This window comes from Triturus cristatus, chromosome 6 (assembly GCF_964204655.1).
Source record: "Triturus cristatus chromosome 6, aTriCri1.1, whole genome shotgun sequence".
NCBI lineage: Eukaryota > Metazoa > Chordata > Amphibia > Caudata > Salamandridae > Triturus > Triturus cristatus.
The window spans coordinates 192,240,752-192,261,842 of record NC_140589.1 but is presented as its reverse complement, the minus strand read 5'-3'; the positions used below and the strand labels follow the sequence as shown (position 1 = coordinate 192,261,842).

The following is a 21,091-nucleotide window of genomic DNA, read 5'->3' as shown; positions in this document are numbered from 1 at the left end:
ACCCAGGCCCTCATCAACAACAGACTCGACTACGGGAACGCCCTCTACTCAGGAACGACAAACAAGCTCCTGAGACGACTCCAACGCATCCATAACGCCTCGGCCCGACTCATCCTCGACATCCCTCGCCGCAGCCACATCACATTCCACCTGAGAGGCCTGCACTGGCTCCCCGTCAACAAAAGGATCACCTTCAAGCTCCTGATCCACGCACACAAAGCACTGCACAACACCGGACACACCTACCTCAACAACCGACTCAGCTTCCACACCCCCACCCGAAGACTCCGCTCAGCCAACCTCGCCCTCGCCACAGTCCCTCGCATCCGAAAAACCACCGCCGGTGGCAGATCCTTCTCCTACCTCGCCGCCAAGACCTGGGACACTCTCCCCACCATCCTACGACAGACCCAGGACCTGCTGGCCTTCAGAAGACTCCTCAAAACCTGGCTCTTCGACCAGTAGCACCCTCCCCCTCCCCAGCGCCTTGAGACCCTCTCGGGTATGTAGCGCGCTTTACAAATGCAGTGATTGAATGATTGATTGATTGAAAGAAATAGATGTTTTTTTCTATTTCTTTACCTTTGGTATAATCGCGGCATCCCCGCTTTACTTATAACATCAAAACTAAAGCGCGGGTGCCGCGCTTATACCAAAAGTAAAGAAAAACAAGTGGCACACGCGTCACACCTGTGTCTGGGCATGATCATATCTCCTCCCATGGCCTATTGGTGTCTATTACGCGCTTGGTGCGCGTAATAGACACCAATAGGTCATGGGAGGAGCTATGCGCGCGCCTCGGGCCAATTGCGTGCAGTCTTTTAGAATAAGACGCACGCAAAGGCCAGTGGGGGAGCTTAAAAGGAAACGCACACACGCGAGCTTGTGCGATTCCTAGGTCAGCTTGATTTCCCCGTTTTTCACCTACTAAAGGTCTCGAGACCTGCGCAAGCACTGCTGCGCAGTGCAATGCAGGTCGCGAGACCTAAAAAAAACCACAGACTAAATCACTTTCCTTGGGGATACTTGTAAGTGGTGTTTTGTACCTCTTACTCTCAAAATGATTCAATAGCATAAAAACACGTGCGCGCACATGAGACACTGTAATGTGAAGACAAGGCGCTTGGGGGTGCTATGGACCTGCGGTTTCACCTCTTGTCTTATTGCAGCGTCATTCTATGGAATAATTCTGACAAAAGCTGATACTAAATAAGTCACAGTTCGAGGGTGAGTAAAGCGGAATCATGGGAGCTTGGTTCATTACACATCGAAAGGTGTTGTTTTCATGCATACAATGGCTCTTTTTACAAGGCTTGCGGTAATGATGTGCGGTCATGCTAATTGTTAGCATAGACAGGAACACATAGCATTGTGCAAAAGGCAGAGACGTTTCAAGAAGTAGCAGTCACAATGTCGTTTAAAAACATAGTAGCCTTGTATTTGGAGCACGTGAGACCCTTCCTCGGCTCGAAGCCCCTCACTTTGGAGTTCCCTTTCATTAGTTATTGCCAGGCAGGGCCTTCTGTTTGCCGGCTGCGTTGTATCTGAATTTGCATTTGAAATGAGTTTGAAGTGGGCCCTCTATGCTTTGGAAAACTGCCCGCTCGTTTGTCGTGTCGTCAGGACTACGGGCGGTGAAACGATGTCATTGGCTGGCCAGGGCAGCCAAAGCAAACTGGCCAGGGTTCAACCTGCTCAGTCCCCCTCTCAATATTTCGGGTGGCTAAATACTCGAACAGAAAGTTAGTTACACTCTCTGCTGCTTCTCGAAATTCCATCATTTTTAAGTTCAATGCAGTCAATAGGGTCGGATTGCGCAGCCAACTATACCCTGTTCAGGCATATTAATTTCAGCTTCCAGTTCTGTAATCTGAGCCAGTAATGGCCTAGGTATACCATGGGTTTTAGGGGTGCACTCCCCATGGATCACTGACTAAAAGGCCTCCTATAGTGGGGCATCTGAGGTTTCTGAGTTCTTATTTAGTTCAAACTAGGAGTCGATTCTTTGCCTAATTTCCTCCAAGAATGCCAGAATCAAGGCGCTCAGATGGCTGCAATCTCCAAAGTCTATCGGAGCAGTCCAGTGCAGAGATATTTAACACGAGGGGTACCCATGAGTGCTCTGGTAAGGCCCTAGGTAAGAAACGGATTCCGTCCAACCCATCACGTCCCTGGAGCCCAGGGTTCTGGAGTGGGAGCTGTGAACTGCTAAGCAGAATGAGAAGTCTGTGGCATCTGACTCGGTCCTCTGGTACCAATCCAAAGATCCAAACCTGTCCATAGTCAGATGTAGAGCAGCTCGCGCTCGATCATGCCCACCGGTTCCAGGTCCCGTGCTGGCCAGCTCTGTTTGCAAGGTTGTGTCAAAATCCCCTCCACAAATAACAGTGCATGGATCATCTTCTGGCACACATTACAGTACGTGGCGGCTTCGGCCACCTTGCTCCCAAACATATTGAAGAATTCAGGCTCATCTAGATTCATCCCCTATACATTTATGAGCATTATGTATGTTCAGTATAAAACTCCCCTAATTTTCTGACCGATACCCTATAGGTCTGAATTGAACACCCCACTCAATCAGGAATACTACCCCTCGTAAATAGGAAGAGAAGGACGAAAAGTGACCGTGTGCGCCCCAGCTGCCAGCAAACCCACTCACACCTGTCTTTCCAATATAGACTTCCTGTATTAGTACAACATCTATGCCATGTCTAGTGATGTACACCAACAACAGTCTGGCTTTGCAGTGATCATTTACTCCCCTAGCATTTAATGAGAGCAATTTCAACTTGCATGTCATCTACCTCAAGGGCTACGTAGGCGGGGAATTGCCTCATCTCCCCTAGAGGGTGCTGATTAAGGTAAAACAACTCTTTGTGCTGTGATGTAAATACTGCATGATGTGTAGCCCAGTAAATGACTCCAGCAAACCTTCCATCCCCACTCCCACATCGAGTCCCACCAACTCGATGGACAACTCCCATGCAACTTCCCAGATGAAGAGCTTGTATAAAACATAACAAACAGATTAATTCGTAGCACATCAGCCTACGACAAACAGATTAATTCGTAGCACATCAGCCAACGATTTATAGTTGTGGAGGCCAGAGGGCCAGTAGTTAATATTTAGGTATGATGGGCAAGGACTATGCAAGTAATCTAGTTTGCAGCCCATTGCGAAATTCTTCTCCAACATCAGTAGATAATGACCTTAAAGGTGTGCATGGGTATTATTCCAGTGCAAACTACACATGGTAGGCGCCAGAAAGGTGAACAGAGGGCAGTTCCATCTCCGTGAGCGATAAACTGCAATGCCAACATCATCCCAGTGTATGAGGCATCGCCCACAAATGGGCACATCAAGCTCACCTGCAATGCTTCATTCTACCTCATCAAACTGGCTGGGCAAAGGTCCCGGAGTGCGTAGTCGGACAGTCCCAAGAGGCTGGTGACTATTTTTATGTAGGAGTTAGCCTGCCTCATTAGGGGATGTAAACACACAAGGCGTGCCCTTGTGCACAGCCCCAGCCTGGTGGAGTAACACACGGTGTACTGAATCCCCCAGTGACGCAAGTGTTACATTATTATATTGTGCACCTTCCTATGTTGCAAGTTTTACTTTATTTATAGACTGTTAATGGAATTCAAGAACTGAGAGCCTGGTGATGTAAGGCTGGTCCTGGACATTATCTGCTCGGACAAGTATTGTGCTGCACCTAATAAACTTCTCCCTGAACTGTTTGCGCTGTGGACCTTCATATGCGACTTAACAACAAGGTTTTCTTAGTGTGATTGAACATCCTGCACTGAGTGGGTAAAGTCTGGAAGAAAGGAAATGATGTGGCCTTCGTGTTGGATTGTCCATTTCTCTCTGGGTCGACAGAGGATGGCGTCTCTGTAATTCAGGAGCTTTACAATTACCAGACAAGGCGGGGCTTTGGGATTCATTGTGCGATGTTCCCTCTCAATCACAAAGGCCGATGGGTAGTGCTATCTCCCAAAAATGCTGATCAGCATGTGTTCCATGTAGACTGCGACACGTTGCACATTCTCCAGATGTGTAGATTACGCCTTCGCGAGTGGGCTTGTAAGTATTCGTTCTTGGCTCTATTTTTCCTGAGTTCTGCTTGTAAGTCCCTTGTGTGGTTCACTCTGGGCTTTAGAGTCAATGTTGATGTCAGAGATGTGACGCCCTGCCATATCTAAGTAGGTTTGCTGCTTATCAGGACACTCTTTCACGCCATTGAGACGCTGTGTGATCAAGTACATTTTGCTATCAGTCGCTGCCAACTACGATTCATATCCAGTAGTGTTCGGATGTCTGCCCCCCTCAAGAGTCAGTGACCTGAACCCTTCCTAGTTTGCCATCTTGCTTACCCTCATGATTCTGCCACTGGCAGCCTTTCTTACCCACTTTAAAAGTCCGCTTAGGCTGTGTCCCATCACGTTTACCCATTGTCAAGACGTGGGGATAGTATGGAGAAAGCAGCACCTCAAATACCGCTCAGTGCACGGATGCAGGCCAGGCTCACAAAGAGTTCAGGATCTCAACCACTGCCCTTTCCTCACAGAGTTGCTGCTCTCCTATTTAATGTTCGAGGAGGAGTACACGACCGAGTGGTTAGGTGTCCCTCTCTAAACCCCTCCCTAAGCGCTCCCTAAACTTCTATTTACTCCTCCCTAAATCCCTCCCATTTAGTAGTGAGTATGCTCCTTTTTCCAGCCACTCCCCCAGTCCCTTCCACATTTACTAAGTAGTAAACTTACATGTGTGAGGATCTCTCCATAGAAAAGATAGAAGAGGTGGAGGTGGAGATTTACACTTGTAGATGTGTTAATAGAACTTTCTAGTACTTTAGTAGTATTATTGCACACTTAAACATACTACATAATGCAAATTGTAAATAGGCCCCAATATCTTTTATTATTCTACTCATCTGGGAAGTAACGTTATTTAAAGCAAATAATGTTCTTCTTTAATTGGCATTTGCAAAGGATTCACGGAAAGAGATTATACATCTCCTTAAACAAATGCAATACAAACGTATAGGATTGAATGACAATGAATGTGAAGGTACTCTTGAATAAAAACACTTGTTGGATACCTAGGGCATTATCAGCAACAGCCGGCAATAATTATCGCTAAGAGCGCTTAGCGCGAGGATAATTATCGCCGGCTATCGCTGGATTATATCGCAGAGATAGCGTGCTATCAGCAACGCTTATCTCCGATGCGATCTATAATCTAGCGATAGTTGCAAAAAGTGCGATTATCGCTGGTAATCCAGCGATAATCGCACAGCGACAGGCGATACCTTGTTGATAGTGCTGGGTGGTCTCAGCCCTATAATCCACCACCCATAGGCTAAAATGGTTTAGTCAGGTTACAAGCAGGTGTAATGAAACCTGCGGTAGGCGCGGTTAGCGCTACATTTCTCGTCGCTGTGAAGGTTAGGTTAGCGTGCAGCTTGCTGATAGGAGAAATGTCTGTTAGCGACATTTCCCACGTTATTTTGGTGAGCAAAACCCACTTTGCATGTCATTAGAGATGCAAAGCTGGGCGTTACGGAAACGGGCACAGAGGCAATCATTTTATCGCTTCCCCTTAATGATATGCCCCCTTGTTTTTGTTCTGTGAAACAATGTTATTAAAATGCTTCCTTTTATAACAAGGGAGCATCAGTGGTGACCGTTATTTAGATCACATGGCTGTTATTTTGTGCACTTATTCCTACAACTTTTCAAGACGGTCATCACATTGCATCTAGGAAGTATACAAAATAGTATTCCAAGATGGACACCGGCTACTTTTGGCTCTGGGTGCCCTGTAATTTAACAATAGCAAACAAGCATTGGCAAACCAGGTCTGTAAGCTTTGCTAATACGTGTTCTGTAGTTTTAAGCTGCTTACCATACTTTGGAAATTATCCTATATGTGGCACTGATGTAAACTGCCTTTAGTATTTTTATTCTTTCATGTGCATGAGCATTCTATGCAATTATGTTTGTTTCATATGCATATTCCAAATGCCAATACTTTCACTTAAATGTTTCACACCAACAAACACGTCTCACATAAAATCTACTGTTAGAAATGTAGTATTTGAAACATATCTATGAAATATCTTGAGTCATTACATTTAATTAACTCAGTTCATTTTCAAATCTCCCAGGAAAGCCCCTTGACATCACTGTGATAATGAATTCTGCCGTCGCCAATATCATCACCTCTATAGTGCTTGGACACCGCTTTGAATATGACCATCCGACACTGCTGAAGCTCACATGGCTGGTTACTGACAACTTAAGGTTAATAGGAACACCCATGGTTAATGTAAGTGTACCTATATGTCCTTAACAGAAAATACATATGTGTGATATTAGCAATGTAAAAACTTGCATACGCAAGAATTTAAACATTTAAGCCGAGATTTGCTAACATTTACACAGTTTCAAGATAGCTTCTAAAATGACTGCATTCATTGAGTCTAAATATAATGTAGGTTGCCGATTATAAACTTCCTGCAGTTTATTCTACAGTACAGAGTGACATATTGTGAGAAAGTGGTTTATTATTTGGAGTGCATGGAAGTTCACCACAAGTCCTAATGCTTAATTCTTGTTAGGTCCAGTAAAGGTTTCAGTAATTTAAACGAGAGCCCAACCCCTGGTAGTTATGCACAAAGCTAACATGCTTAACCTAAGAAAATGTGTAGAGCATGTAGCAGTAGCAAAACAGTTAAAAAGTTGAAAACAACACAGTAAAAATCCTACTCCAGTTTAATCCCTCTCTCTCTGTCTCCCTCCCTCTCTCTCTGTCTCCCTCCCTCTCTCTCTGTCTCCCTCCCTCTCTCTCCTTCCCTCTCCCTCTCTCTGTCTCCCTCCCTCTCCCTCTCTTTCCTTCCCTCTCCCTCTCTCTCTCTCCCTTTCTCTCTGTCTCCCTCCCTCTCCCTCTCTCTCTCTGTCTCCCTCCCTTTCTCCCTCCCTCTGTCTGTCTCCCTCACTCTTTGTCTCCCTCACTCTGTGTCTCCCTCACTCTGTGTTTCCCTCTCTCTCTGTCTCCTTCCCTCTCTCTGTCTCTCTCCCTCCCTCTCCCTCCCTCCCTCTCCGTCTCCTTCCTTCTCCCTCCCTCTGTCTCCATCTCCCTCCCTCTGGCTCCCTCCCACTGGCTCCCTCCCTCTTGTCTCCTTCCCTATTGTATGGCTCCCTCTTGTCTGTCTCTGTCTCCCTCCCTCTGTTTCCCTTCCTCTCTCTCTGTCTCCCTCCCTCCCTCCCTCCCTCTGTCTCACTCACTTTGTTTGTCTCCCTCTCTCTCTGTCTCCCTCCCTCTCTCTGTCTCCCTCTCTCTCCTTTCCTCTCCCTGTCTCCCTCCCTCCCTCTCCCTCTCTCTCCCTCCCTCTATCTCTCTCTCTCCCTCTATCTCTCTCTCCCCCTCTGTCTCACTCACTGTGTTTGTCTCCCTCCCTCTCTGTCTCCCTCCCTCTGTCTCCCTCCCTCCCTCTCTCTCTCTGTCTCCCTCTCTCTCTCTCTCTCTCTCTCCTCGTCTCCCTCCCTCTCTCTATCTCTCTCTCAATCAGTTTGTCTCCCTTTCTCTCTGTCTCCGTCCCTCTCCCGCTCTGTCTCCCTCCCTCTCTCTCTCTGTCTCCCTCTCACTCTCTGTCTCCCTCTGTATCACTGTTTGTCCCCCTCTCTCTTTGTCTCCCTCCCTCCCTTTCCCTCTGTCTCTGTCTCCCTCACTCTGTGTCTCCCTCTCTCTGTGTCTCCCTCTCTCTCTGTCTCCCTCCCTCCCTCTCCCTCCCTCCGTCTCCCTCCCTCTGTCTCTCTCTCACTCTCCCTCCCTCCCTCTGTCTCACTCACTCTGTATGTCTCCCTCTCTCTCTCTGTCTCCCTCCCTCTCTCTGTCTCCCTCCCTCTCCCTCTCTCTCCTTCCCTCTTCCTGTCTCCCACCCTCTCCCTCTCTCTCTCCCTCCCTCCCTCTATCTCTCTCTCTCTCTCTGTCTCACTCACTGTGTTTGTCTCCCTCCCTCTCTGTCTCTCTCCCTCTGTCTCCCTCCCTCGCCCTCTCTGTCTCCCTCCCTCCCTCCCTCCCTCCCTCTCTCTCTCTCTCTCTCTCTCCCTCCCTCTGTCTCCCTCCCTCTCTCTCTCTCTCTCTCTGTCTCCCTCCCTCTCTCTATCTCTCTCTCTCTTAATCAGTTTGTCTCCCTTTCTCTCTGTCTCCGTCCCTCTCTGTCTTCCTCCCTCTCTCTCTCTCTGTCTCCCTCTGTCTCACTCACTCTGTTTGTCTCCCTCTCTCCCTGTCTCCCTCCCTCCCTCTCCCTCTGTTCTCCCTCTGTCTCCCTCCCTCACTCTCCCTCTGTCTCCCTCCCTCTCCCTTCCTCTCCCTCTGTCTCCCTCTCTCTCTGTCTCTCCCTCTATCTCTCCCTCTCTGTCTCCCGCTCTCTGTCTTCCCTCTCTCCCTCCCTCTGTCGCACTCTGTCTTCCTCCCGCTGAAAACTCACCCGCTGCTCTCACTAGCTGCTGCCCCCCCCACCTCACCCTGCTGTCCCTGTCACCTCAACCCGCGCTGAGACAGCTTCCCTGGAAAACACACAGCCTCCGCACCCAAGTACTTCACAGGTCTTTTAAAGACCATTCACTTGTTAATGAGTCTTTGTTGAATTTCACCTCTTCTTAGCGCCCCTGCATCTCCACTCAAAAGCGCTCCTGCATCTCCACTTAATCAGAGTGGAGATGCAGGGGCGCTAAGAAGAGGTGAAATACAACAAAGCCTTATTAACAAGTGAAAGGTTTTTAAAAGAATCGCCCGGCCCCCATAGCTCCGCGCTGCTGCAACCGGCGATATAAAAAAACAGAGGTATGTTGTCTGCAAGGTCCGCAGGCCACCAAGGAAGGCTTGCCGGGCCGCTGGCGGCCCGCGGGCCGTACTATGAGTACCCATGATGTAGATGGTGCCCAGTGGTGTTTCCTTTATGCATGGCACAAGCTGGTGGATGGAGGCAACTCTTGGCCTCTGCCTAACCAACAGGAAAAAGTCCCATGGGTAGCTCTACACACTTTTGCTGCAGTTCCTATGGGCCATACAGCAAGCCATCCAAAGTGCTCCTCTCATGCCCAAATCCAAGAAAGTGAAACCCTTCTCCACTTGGCAGAGTCTGTGTGCCCACCCCAGAGGTGTAGCCAAGGAAACAAGCAACTCATCCTCTGTGGCCACTACAAACCAGTTCTGGGTGCAGCTTCTCGCTCACTGGGATTGGAGACCACGTGACTGTGGGAACAACAAATGGCCTTGTCCAGTTGTCAGCTAACGTTAGCCCATTACAGGGTAGGACTCAAGTTAATCAAGTTCCTGGGCACAGCCTCAAGAACCAGAAGAACAGAAACACCTTCGACCTTTTCTGGGAGCATTTTCAGACCTTGTTAAGTGGTCTATTCAGCTACCAGGTGACAGTTGGAGCTCATGCAAATCGTCTTCCAGAGGTGTTAGGTAGGAAAAGGGTGACTTTAAAAAGTACCTTTACCAATTAGTGGCTACAAATTCAATGTTACCATTACATTTGATTTGAAATAATTTTTAAAATATGAATTATTTTCCTAATTGTTTCATAACCAAAATTAGCATTATTAATGTATTACATTTAATAGAGATAATTTTGGCTATACATTATTATGCAGACCACCTTTTGTTATGGAACAGCCAGCTTGGTTACAGTGAAAATAGCTTCTAGGACTTCTTAACTGCAAGAACATGTGTCACATCAACATTAAGCATGAAAATCCTATTTTTTAAATACCATCCACTCTGACTTACCGGTTAGTAGGCCTACATATGGGTGACATTATTATTTAAGAGGAATTATTTGACCTGTCATAACGGTTTATTGTAACAAGTCATATTACAATTTTAAAACTGTCACAACCAGGCTACAATTGTAGGCCCGCAGGAATGTTTCCACTGTCACTGCAGTAAGCAGCAGAATTCACTAGTGACATTTAAATTACAGGCCCTGTGTACACTTTGTTCTATATACTAGGGACTTATAAGTAAGTTAAATATACCGATTAGGATTACAACAAATGTCAACATTTTTTATGGGTCGGAGCAAATGTTTTGAGGCCTGGTTAGCAGAGTTACAGTGCAGAGAGAAGCCTTTGTTTCATCCTTTGGGGCAGTCTGCCAGTATCTGAGAATCAGATCAAATGTCCTGAGATACTAGGCAGCCCACAACCTGTTGCTGAGCTCATCAGCTTTGGGAATGGTGTGTGTGTGTCAGTCTTGGTGATGGCATCCAGTCCTCTGTGGTCTATGCAGAACCTCAGTCTTTGGGTCCCCATTTTTGGGCTGATCTAGGGCACCAACATCGCTGGTCGGGCCCATGGCTTATTAAACAGCTCAATCACCCCAGGGACAATATTTTATAAACGTCCTCCTCAATGCTAGCCCCTACTTTATCTGACAACCTGAGGATTTTGTGTCAGTGGCATGCACACACCACCTGTTCATTTCAAATGTCACAAAGAAGAGTCCAGTAAACTGCCCTAGCAACTGGCAAGTCTTTCTGCTGCTGGTCTGTCAATAGTAGGGGAGAGCACTTCTTTCTACATTGAACTTGACCTATCTTCTCCAGTCAATGTGTCCTGGGAGACCCACATGTTCTGACCTGGCTGGTATTTCACCAAGGTGGCGTTTTGGTGATACACCTCATAATAGGCTTCTAGCTGGACTCCAAGTTTTTGTTATCCCTTTTCAGATACTCAGCCTTGCGAGAATGCAGGCCAAACACACATTTACAGGTAGTAGAATCAGTGGAGCCTTGGGTTGCCCTGCTGTCTTGCCACTGGCTTGACAGGTGACGCTGGAGCAATAAAACTCCTTCACTTTTTTTTACAGAAATCTGGGTCTAGTAAAAGTGGATGACCAGCCTGTTCCAGGTTTCGGTCGGACTCCCTTGGAACTCTGTCAGAGCCTTTGTACAGAGGTGTACACTGGCTCCCATAGCAAAAAGGGGTGGGTGTGGAAAAACGAACACCCTGTGAGAGGCACACCATGGTGCCCGCCACAATGTGCATGCCTGGATCGGAGGGATCCATGGGCACACACCAGTGACATATTTGGAGGGCCCAGGGTAAAGGGAGGCCTGCTACGCCCCGAAGTATGATTCTGACAGCCGTTTTGTCATGTTGAGACCGAGGCAAAGCAGCTATCTGAATCGTGCATCGTACTCGCTCGGTTGGAATTCCGTTCCATAGCGCGGCACGATTCGGCTATGAATGAGTTATATGGACAGGTTTGGGTCCCAGAAACAATTTGGTTGACGCGCATACGATCTTCGCATCGTACTTAGTCATTTGGACCTGTGTACGATTCAGTCGTAAAAAAGGTCTTCGAATTGGATCCAGGAAAGCCAAATGCAATTGGGAGACTTTCCGAACGACATCGGAATCGGGCACTGAGTCTTCATCTTGAGGTCTAAGCTTGTAACAGTCCAGGCCTACCCAAGCCTACACAGGATCAAAAGCCTTTTTCTCCTTGTATCCTCCCCACTTGAGTTTAGACAAGTCATGGGGCTTCCTGTTCTGAGCAGGCTTTTGTTAGGACCCTTGTGAGTATTCCTTCTTTTTATCCTTATTGCTGCCCTCTTTCCCATGAGTGTGCTGGACCCCTTTCTTAGGATCACCTCCTGGGACTTTTTAGACACCCCAGTGTGCACCCACTTATCAGCTGCCTTCTAAAGCTGCCTGGGGTCAGACAGCTAGGAATCCACTAGATTCTGGTGTAAATATGAATGACAATTTCTCAAGATGTGCTTCTTTATGATCAGATTAAATAGTCCATCATAAGTAGTCTATATTGCCTTTCATGAAGCTCTCCAGTGCTTTTATTGAGGCGTCTACAAAGTAAACCTATGAATGTTGCATGTCTTTGTGTGTGTCCCAGAACTTTTTCTGGTATTCTTTAGGTGTGTGACCAAACTTCTGCACACGATCATCCTTCATGTGAGTGCAGGAGTCAGTTAACCTATTATCTAGAGTCAGGATTGAAACCCTCTGTAGTGTTGCCATTAATTCCAACAGTAAAGCTCCCCAGTGCTGTTGAACCACTCTGTGTATTCTCAATCCTCTTTTGTAGGAGAACTATTTGGCAACAGATTCATAAATCTCAGAGCCGCTTGGGATTTGAATTTCCTTTAGACGTGGAGCAGAGAGAATAGGGTCAGTATTATGACAAGCGCGTCAACGTTTCAACCCAAAAGTGTGCAAATTGCCAGTAGTCACGGAGGGTCTTCCTCAGGACGAAAGGAATACAAGGACAGCCCAAATACTGGTAATGGGAACCTCAACTGTCTTCAAGGTATGATCCAACATATGTTGGATTCATAGAAGGAATGAATCATGTGAGGTCCTGGTTTGGATGAGTGATGACCAAGACTGGTTAGTCTATGAAATTGAAGAATCACTTGAAGGGGTGGCATGGTTCAAAACTCTCCCGGCACTGCTCGAAAATTGAGACACCTTAAGCGGCTCATAGATTTATGTATCTAGGGATGGATTTAATCTGAAATGATAATTTATTAACTAGCGATGCCATCTGAAATGATCATTTTTTAACCAGCAATGCATCACTGTATATATCTTGTTCACAACCAGCACTTTTTTGCACCTTGTCACCTCAGCATTTGCGTCGTTTTGTTTATTACTTACAGCCTAGTAGTATAATTTAAACACTATAAAATGTAAAAAGAAAAAAGAAATTCCTTCCTTCAATATATCCCTTTGATTTACTCATGATTTGTGTGTTCTTTTGTTTTCCTTTTTCTCCATTATCTGTGATAACACAAATGTTTGAATAAGTATTTATCTTAGCTAATGTTTTAAGTAAAGAAAACAATTCTGTACCCGACAGAAGCAACATTACTTCATATCTTCACACCCAGGTTCTGAGGGGCACTGGGTTACCCCATAATACTAGATGGAAAAAAATACTAGTAACATAGATTTTGCAGAAATGTAAGAAATTATACCATACAGCACCCATGAACCTTTTGTAAACTATATATTGTTATAACGATATTATGATTATTATGAGAAATTTTATTATTATTATTAGTACTAGTAGTAGTAGTACTAGTAGTACTGCTTTTGTTGTTTTGGTATAATATTAATAATAATGATAATATTAATAATGATAAAATCTGATTTTGAGAAAATACCCCTTACGAGGGCACTGATGTCTGATGCAGTGTATGTACTCTGACCTCCTACAACTTGTACACATTTACTACTCCCTGATTCGCTTATGTAACTTTTTTTATAATACATTAGAATATGGCGCATAACTACACTCATGGCTTGAAAAGGAAAAAGTCACCTGTGGACTGCAGGACCTATTCCATAATTCACATGGATTCCAGCCTACCATTGTAACCTGAGATGTCAAGAAGGGGACAGGATAGAAAAAAAATATTAAACAACTATTTTTAATAGTTATTAAAAATCCAATTTTATAGTGAAGTCAGAGTTTTAATAAGTATTAAAGAAAATTAACTTTCAGAAAGTTACTCATTACCTGCCTGAATTGTCAGAGGGCTAATTAGCCTAAGTCTCTGCCAGTTACCAGCCTGTGCTTAACTTGGGGAACAGGTGTGAAAAAAGTGTGAAATGCCTCCCAGGATCAAGCAATAGGCTGACCTGAATAAGAAGATATGACTCCTCTGAACTCCACAGAATATATAAGGAGGCTGTGGTCATCCTTTTGACAGATTCACTAACACAACATCGATTTCAAAAATAATGTTGTAACAAATATTGATAAAAAATATTGACTACAAAAATATTGACTCCCTATACTTAAACACGTAAGTACAAAAATAGTGACCAAAAAATATAAATTTAAAAAATATCGTTGTACAAAATGTCGATGTTTATAAATATAAAAAATAAAATAATATTTTTTTTAGATATATTATTAATTATGAAAATTATTTTGAATAGAATATAACAAATAAAATTAATTGAAAAAAGTTAAACACACAAACATAATAATATATATATATTATATATATATATATATAACTATATATATATATTATCTACTGGCGGTCGCCAGTAGATAGTTATAGTTAGGACCTATTTTCCTTGGGAAATCCGCAACATTCTATTTGGAATAACGTTGGCGCCGATTGACGAATCTTCGTGAAATTTTCCAAACATTTGGCCAGCTCCGCTCCGCTCCTACCCTGAAAGTTTCGCTGTGATTTGTCAAGCGGGGGATGAGAAACAAGGGGGGTCCCAAAACGCATTTTCCCTATGCAATTTCCCATAGGACCTGTTGTCGCAGCTACAGCCCGAACTGCTGAACGGAATTCCACCAAATTTGGCAAAGAGGTAGTCCTCAGTTCAGACTCTTGCTTAAATGGTGTAAATCCATTGAGTAGTTCCTGAGAAAAATACAGTTAAAAGTACATATATACATACATCCCCGCACCCAGCGCACACCCTGCCGTGCACGAGCTGAATGCTAATTGGCTGTCAACACTCCAGATCAGGAAGTGTTGGCAGCCATCTTGTGCCTCGGTAGAACCGAGGCACAAGAAACCTAAAAAACAAACGTGAAAAACGCGACAAGGGGGCAGGGTAGAAACACCCTGACCCCCTAGGTCTGCTCAGGAGGTCCCACAAGGACCCCCAGGGCCAAAAAAAGAATTAAAAAAAAAAAGAAATCGGCGAGATTCGCGCACCCAGCACGAATTTAGGGCCGAAAATAAAAAAAAAAATCAGCGTGGGCTCCCGCGCTGAATATTCTATTTTGCCCCCGGGGGCCAAATCCCGGGGGCATAATTAAAAAAAAAAGTGTGGGTGGGTCCCAATCCCCCCCACACTGCCCCGGGGCACGCCACCCCCCGGGGCTCCAATATTGAATATACCGGGGGGCTCACGGCCCCCCTGCAGCCCCGGGGACCGCCACCCCCCAGGGCTTCATTATACATGGGTGGGGGGGCTCGAAGGCCCCCAGAAGCCCCGGGGACCGCCACCCCCGGGGCATGTATGTTTAGAAAAAAAAAAGTGTGGGGGGGCTCGAGCCCCCCCCACACGCCCCAGGGACCACCATCTTCCCGGGACACTAATTATTCAAAATAGGGGGTCCGACCACCACCCCCCAGGGCTTAAAATTAAGTGGGAGGGGGGCCGCACGGCCCCCCTCCTGGAGCCAAAGATGGCCCTGGGGACCGCCACCCCCCAGGGCCGGCTACTGCAGTGTCCCGGGGTGCCCACCCCGGAACACTGCTGTTTGCAATGGCAGGGCGGGAGCCTCACGGCTCCCACCCTGCCATTGCAAACTGCTTTGATTCATTGAAGCGAGAGCAGGGAAACCTTCTCTCGCTTCAATGAAGCAAAGACAATTGCTTTTCCACATGGGGAGCAGCATGTTAGCTGCTCCCCATGTGGAAAAGCAATGCCGGCTCCCGCAGGAAGAGAGGAGCCGGCTGGGACCGTGGGGGGATTGGGACCCCCCCACAGTCCCCAACGAGATGGCCAGGCCCCGGGGGATGGGGTCCCTGGGGCCAGTAGTGGCCAAGGAGGGGGGCCAGGCGGCCCCCCTCCTAAAAATAAATAATTTAAAAAATGGCCCAGGGGGATGGGGTCCCGGGGCCAAAAGGGGACACAGGAGGGGGGCAAGGCAGCCCCCCTCCAAAAACATGGGGTTGGGGTCCCACCCGGCACCCTTCCTGATTTTTTTTTTTTTTAATAAAAAAATACAAATTGGGGGGCAGGCCCTGGGGGATGGGGTCCCCAGGGCCAAAAAATAAGAAATAGAAGGGGGGCTACACAGCCCCCCTTCTTAAAAAGATTTTCTTTTTTTTAAACGGGATGGGGAGGAGGCCACGCCCCCTCCTTTCATCACTCTGCAAACGTGCCCCCTGGCGCGTTTGCAGAGGGGGAACGAATTTCCCTTCAATACTGGGGGTCCCTGGGGGCCAACTAGCCCACCAGGAACCTCCAGTATGCGCCAGGGGGCTGCGTTGCAGAGAGGTGTAATGAGGCCACGCCCCTTTTTACACCTCTCTGCAACGCAGCTTCCTGGCACTTTCTGGAGGGACCTGGTGGGCTAGTTGGCTGCCAGGGGACCTCAGGATTCAAGGGGACTTAATCCACGGGGCGCGTTTGCACAGTGGTGAAGGTAGGGGGCGGGGCCTGAGGTGAGATCTGTGAAAACACGCACTGTGGCGCGTTTTAAGTTAGGGAATTAATTCCTCTTCAATCCTGAGGGTCCCTGGGGACCAACTAGCCCACCAGGTACCTCCAGTAAGCGCCACGGAGCTGTGTTGCAGAGTGTTGTAAAAAGGGGTGTGGCCTCTGAATACCTCTCTGCAATGCAGCTCCCTGGCGCATACTGGAGGTACCTGGTGGGCTAGTTGGCCCCCAGGGGACCTCAGGATTGAAGAGGAATTAATTCCCCAACTTAAAACGCGCCACAGGGCGTGTTTGCACACGTCACCTAAGGCCCCTCCCCCTTCCTTCACCATTGTACAAATATTCCTCTAAAATCAGCCGAACTACGAATTGCGATTTACTTACCTGTAATCAGGAGAGAACCCAGTGCTGCATCTTTTAGCCCAGCACTGACCCTGAAAAGTAATTCTAAGCGTACTTACCAGTAACTTGTATGTCCTTCCATAGGAATCCATTGTGTGGTTTTCACCAGAAAATTTTCTGTGGCCATTTTTGAAACGTACAAATATTCCTCTAAAATCAGCCGAACTACGAATTCCGATTTACTCACCTGTAATCAGGAGAGAACCCAGTGCTGCATCTTTTAGCCCAGCACTGACCCTGAAAAGTAATTCTAAACGTACTTACCAGTAACTTGTATTTCCTTCCATAGGAATCCATTTTGTGGTTTTCTTTTCACCAGAAAAGGTTCTAAGTGTCTATTTTCACAAACGAAAAATATTCCTAAAAAATTGTCTGCATGACTTAAACACATTCTTTCAACTGTTTACAGGATGTTGGCCAGTGCTGGATCCAGGATCCACCACTGAGTAAGAAAAAGTAACGATAACACTACTTACCTGCTAAGTGAATTTTCTGCCATAGGATAACATTGGTGATTCTATGGGAAAAAGTTTCTAAGTGTCAAGTTTTAAAATACAATTATCAGCCTCATGCATCAACCCAAAATCCAGTCGGTAAAATACCGATTCGCTAATAGCTCCCGGTATTAAGTTAAAAATACCCAATCCCAATGCATCAACCCAAAAGCAGAAATCGCTATTTAAGGAATCCTTAAATAGCGATTCTTTAAATAGGGATTCCTTAAATACCGATTCCTTAAATAGCGATTGCATTTAAGGAATCCCAAAGTGAGATTCCTTAAATGCAATGCATCAAAGTTAAAAAATTAGCGATTCCGCTAATAGGGGGAGCAAATTACCATGAAGATGAACTGCATGGTAATTTGCAAAAACTTTGAAAAATGCACTTTTGTGCATTTTTCAAAGTTTCATGTTGCGCACACACATGCCCTTAGAGCATGTGTGTGTGCAACATATGTGCACATATCATTTTCAGGGGTGCTATAGGGTGTCATTTTGACACCCTTGCACCCTTGAAATTGCATGAGCAATTAGCGAGAACCTACTGGTACTCGCTATTTGCTCATGCAATCTCCGATTCATTCCTATGGGCCTGGAGGCCCATAGGAATGATTGGGACGACATTCCTTAATTGCTACTCGCTATTTGCTAGTAGCAATTAAGGAAAGTTAAGGAATCGCTATTTGAATAGCGATTCCTACATGCATAGCCTTTTGCTATTCCTTATTAGCGAATCCTTATTTTTCGCTAATAAGGAATCGCAAATGCTAATGTTGATGCATATGCCCCAATATTCCTTAAAAATTACTACTGTAACCAAAGCGCTTTTACTCAGCGGTTTACAAGAGATGTCCAAGGACTGAATCTAGGATCCAGACCTGTGGTTAGAAAAGTAATCCATAAAGTAACTAATTGCATTTAACTAGAAATTCACATTGAGCTCAATGTTGCTTTGTGTTTGAAATTGTATTGCCCATTGCAACAACTGTAACTACTGTACTTAAAAGTCTATTGCCTATTTGCCAAGTATTTAAACTGAAGTAATATATTCTGAGAAAGTATATTTTGTATTGTAATGTATAATGCAATTATAATGTAATAAAAAAAATATCTAAAAATAAATAGTTTAAAAATGTAGTAAATCAGTATAAAAAAAATCAGTATAACAATTAATACATTAAAAATTGTCATTTACAAAACCTTTGAAATTCACTGAAAAAAATATAGGTTTCAGGCCTGATACAGTTAGGAATTAGCATTTAAAAAACCTTTGACATTCACTGAAAAAACCAAAGGTTTCAGGGGCGTTATAGTTAGGAATTGGCATTTAAAAAACCTTAGAATTTCACTTAAAAAAACATAGGTTTCAGGGGAGTTATAGTTAGCTGGACATTTCCCTCATACAAACCCTAGAAATTCCCCCATTATAGTTAGTTCAGCTAACTATAACTCGCGCCGCCGCAATGCACTGCTGATGACGTCACATATTACATCATTCATGACATGGTCAGTGACATCACTGATTACATCACTGATGACATCTGAAATGACATCACTGATGACATCACGGATGACGTCATCCATGTGATAAATTAGTGCATCTTCTCACAACCTTTGATATACTCAATCAAAATTTCAGACGTCCATTCTCAAAACCATAGATACTCCAATACCAATAACTACATACCCACTCATTGACTCTTAGATCTACACACACATCCACTCACTCACCTGTACAGTCACCCATACTTACAGTCACTCAGTACAGGACTATCAAATACATTTATACACCTACATAGACACTCACACACCACCAATCATCCATAGAGGTACTCTCACACCTAGTCAGTCATGCAATAATTAATCACACTCCCATTTACTCACCTATGCAGTTATACACACACAAGTTCACTTACTCATAAAAATAGTACCACATTCTTACGCTCTTATACAATCACTGATACAGCCACTCTCACAATCACACACTCTCACATATACCCACTTATATACTCTTACACACATATATCCTGCCTTTCACATATGTAGTTACTCACACATGTACCACTGAGATATACATTCAATGACTAACACACCCATACATACACTCACCCAACCATACAGTCCATCACAGATGCACTCTTAAAACCATGCACCCATTGAATCACCCACTTACACATGTATGCACAGAGTCACACACACCCTACCCACACAAACACTCAGGCACCCATACAGATACTCAGACAACCAATCAATAACCCATAGAGACACTCATATAGCTATTCACAAAACCATGCAGCCGCTTATACACCAACAGACAGACAGATACAGACATTCACGCAGTTTAGTCACTTGTCTGCAGTAAGATACGTTTAATGACTCACTTATAGAGTCAGTCACGCACCTACTAAATCATCCATTCCCACACTTATACACCCACTCATTCTTCCATAGGTTTTTCCTTTATATATATTAAACATATTTAACATTTACAGAAACACACACTCACTGGATGACGTCATCAGTGATGTCATTTCAGATGTCATTTCAGATGTCATCAGTGATGTCATCAGTGATGTCACTGACCATGTCATGAGTGATGTAATATGTGACCTCATTAGCAGTGCATTGCGGGGGCGCGAGTTATAGTTAGCTGAACTAACTATAACGGGAACATTTCTAGGGTTTTGTACGAAGGAAATGTCCAGCTAACTATAACGCCCCTGAAACCTATGGTTTTTTAAGTGAATATATATATTATTGTTCAAGCTTTTGGAAACATCATGCAAATTATTCAATGTTTGATGCTTTCTATGTCTATGAATTATATGATTGGATGCCGTCACTTTAAATAGACTAAGCACACGAGGTAACGCTGTCATGTGATCAAGGCAGGGAGCTGTCGAAAATGGCGATATTCTAAAGGAATAAAATAGAAAACGAGCATTTATCTTGGGTCCACTCTCGTTTGTTTGTCTGAAAAACTTGGTGAGACGAGACTGCTTCATATATTCGCCGGCTTGACTTTCCCCGGTGTAGTGGACCCCCTCCCCGTGAAGTTGGCTCTGCGGCTGGTAAAGTCACTGCTTGGTGGAATCCGGCGGACCTCGAGGCTTCGAGCAAACCGGCGACCCGGAAGCGACCAAAAAAAGAACCGGCAACGAAAACGCGGAGCCCACTGCTGATGCGGAATTCTATCCGGGAAGGAGGTGACAAGCGTGGAGTCGAGCTCTTCGAATTGGGTGTACTCGGAGGAGTGGTGCTCAGCGAGGAGGCGGCAGCACACTGATAGCCTCACAAACCCGGAGAACAATCAGAAGCAAACAAAGCAGCAGGAGGGGAGGTGTGCATCCGAGGAGCCTGCTACGAAGATCATTGTATTATTCTGTAAGGCGTCCTAACGGAACTGATTTGAACATTATTATTTTCTTTGAAAATGTTCGCCGCAGCGTTACGAAATCGAGAAACAGCCGCTGAGGAGATGTTTTCAGACTCTCCAGCAACAACGCAGCTTATTGATAAAGGTATCAATAAGGAATTAAATGGAGGAGAACAAGGTCTAAAGGAGAAATATCGCATTTTAGAGAAATTAATGCGTCAAGAACAGGCTAAGTGGTGGGAGTCGAAATCTTTACAGCGGTATCTAGATGTGGGGAGGATACCCAGGGGGCTGAGAATAATGATTGCCCCAAGTTACGACACCCCAAACCCCCGAATGATGGCTGAGTGGGCGGAAACGAATCTTGACTCATCACGCAAATTGGTCCAGATATTAGTGAAATATGCGGAAATCGATCGTGGTGAGCTTCAAACAAAAATAGATGCCCTAGACGCTGAAATAAAAACTATGGGTGATTCCCAACAAAAGACGAAGTTACATGAGGATATGGTGACAAGACTCAGTAAAGAGGAAGAAAAAATCAAGCAAAGAAAGACTTTTAAATTTCGTAGGGATAAGGAGGATTATGCAAGCGGTCAAATTTTTACATTTGCACGTA

General features: G+C 45.2%; 1 protein-coding gene across 1 annotated transcript in view; it reads left to right on the top strand.

The window, feature by feature from the left end:
- Positions 1-21,091, top strand: part of LOC146816618 (cytochrome P450 2K1-like) — a 269,453-nt gene that overhangs the window by 80,332 nt on the left and 168,030 nt on the right. Inside the window, exon 4 of the mRNA XM_085609147.1 lies at positions 6,177-6,337. Within this exon, the coding sequence (XP_085465273.1) occupies positions 6,177-6,337 (161 nt within the window). The remainder of the gene's footprint in view (positions 1-6,176; positions 6,338-21,091) is intronic.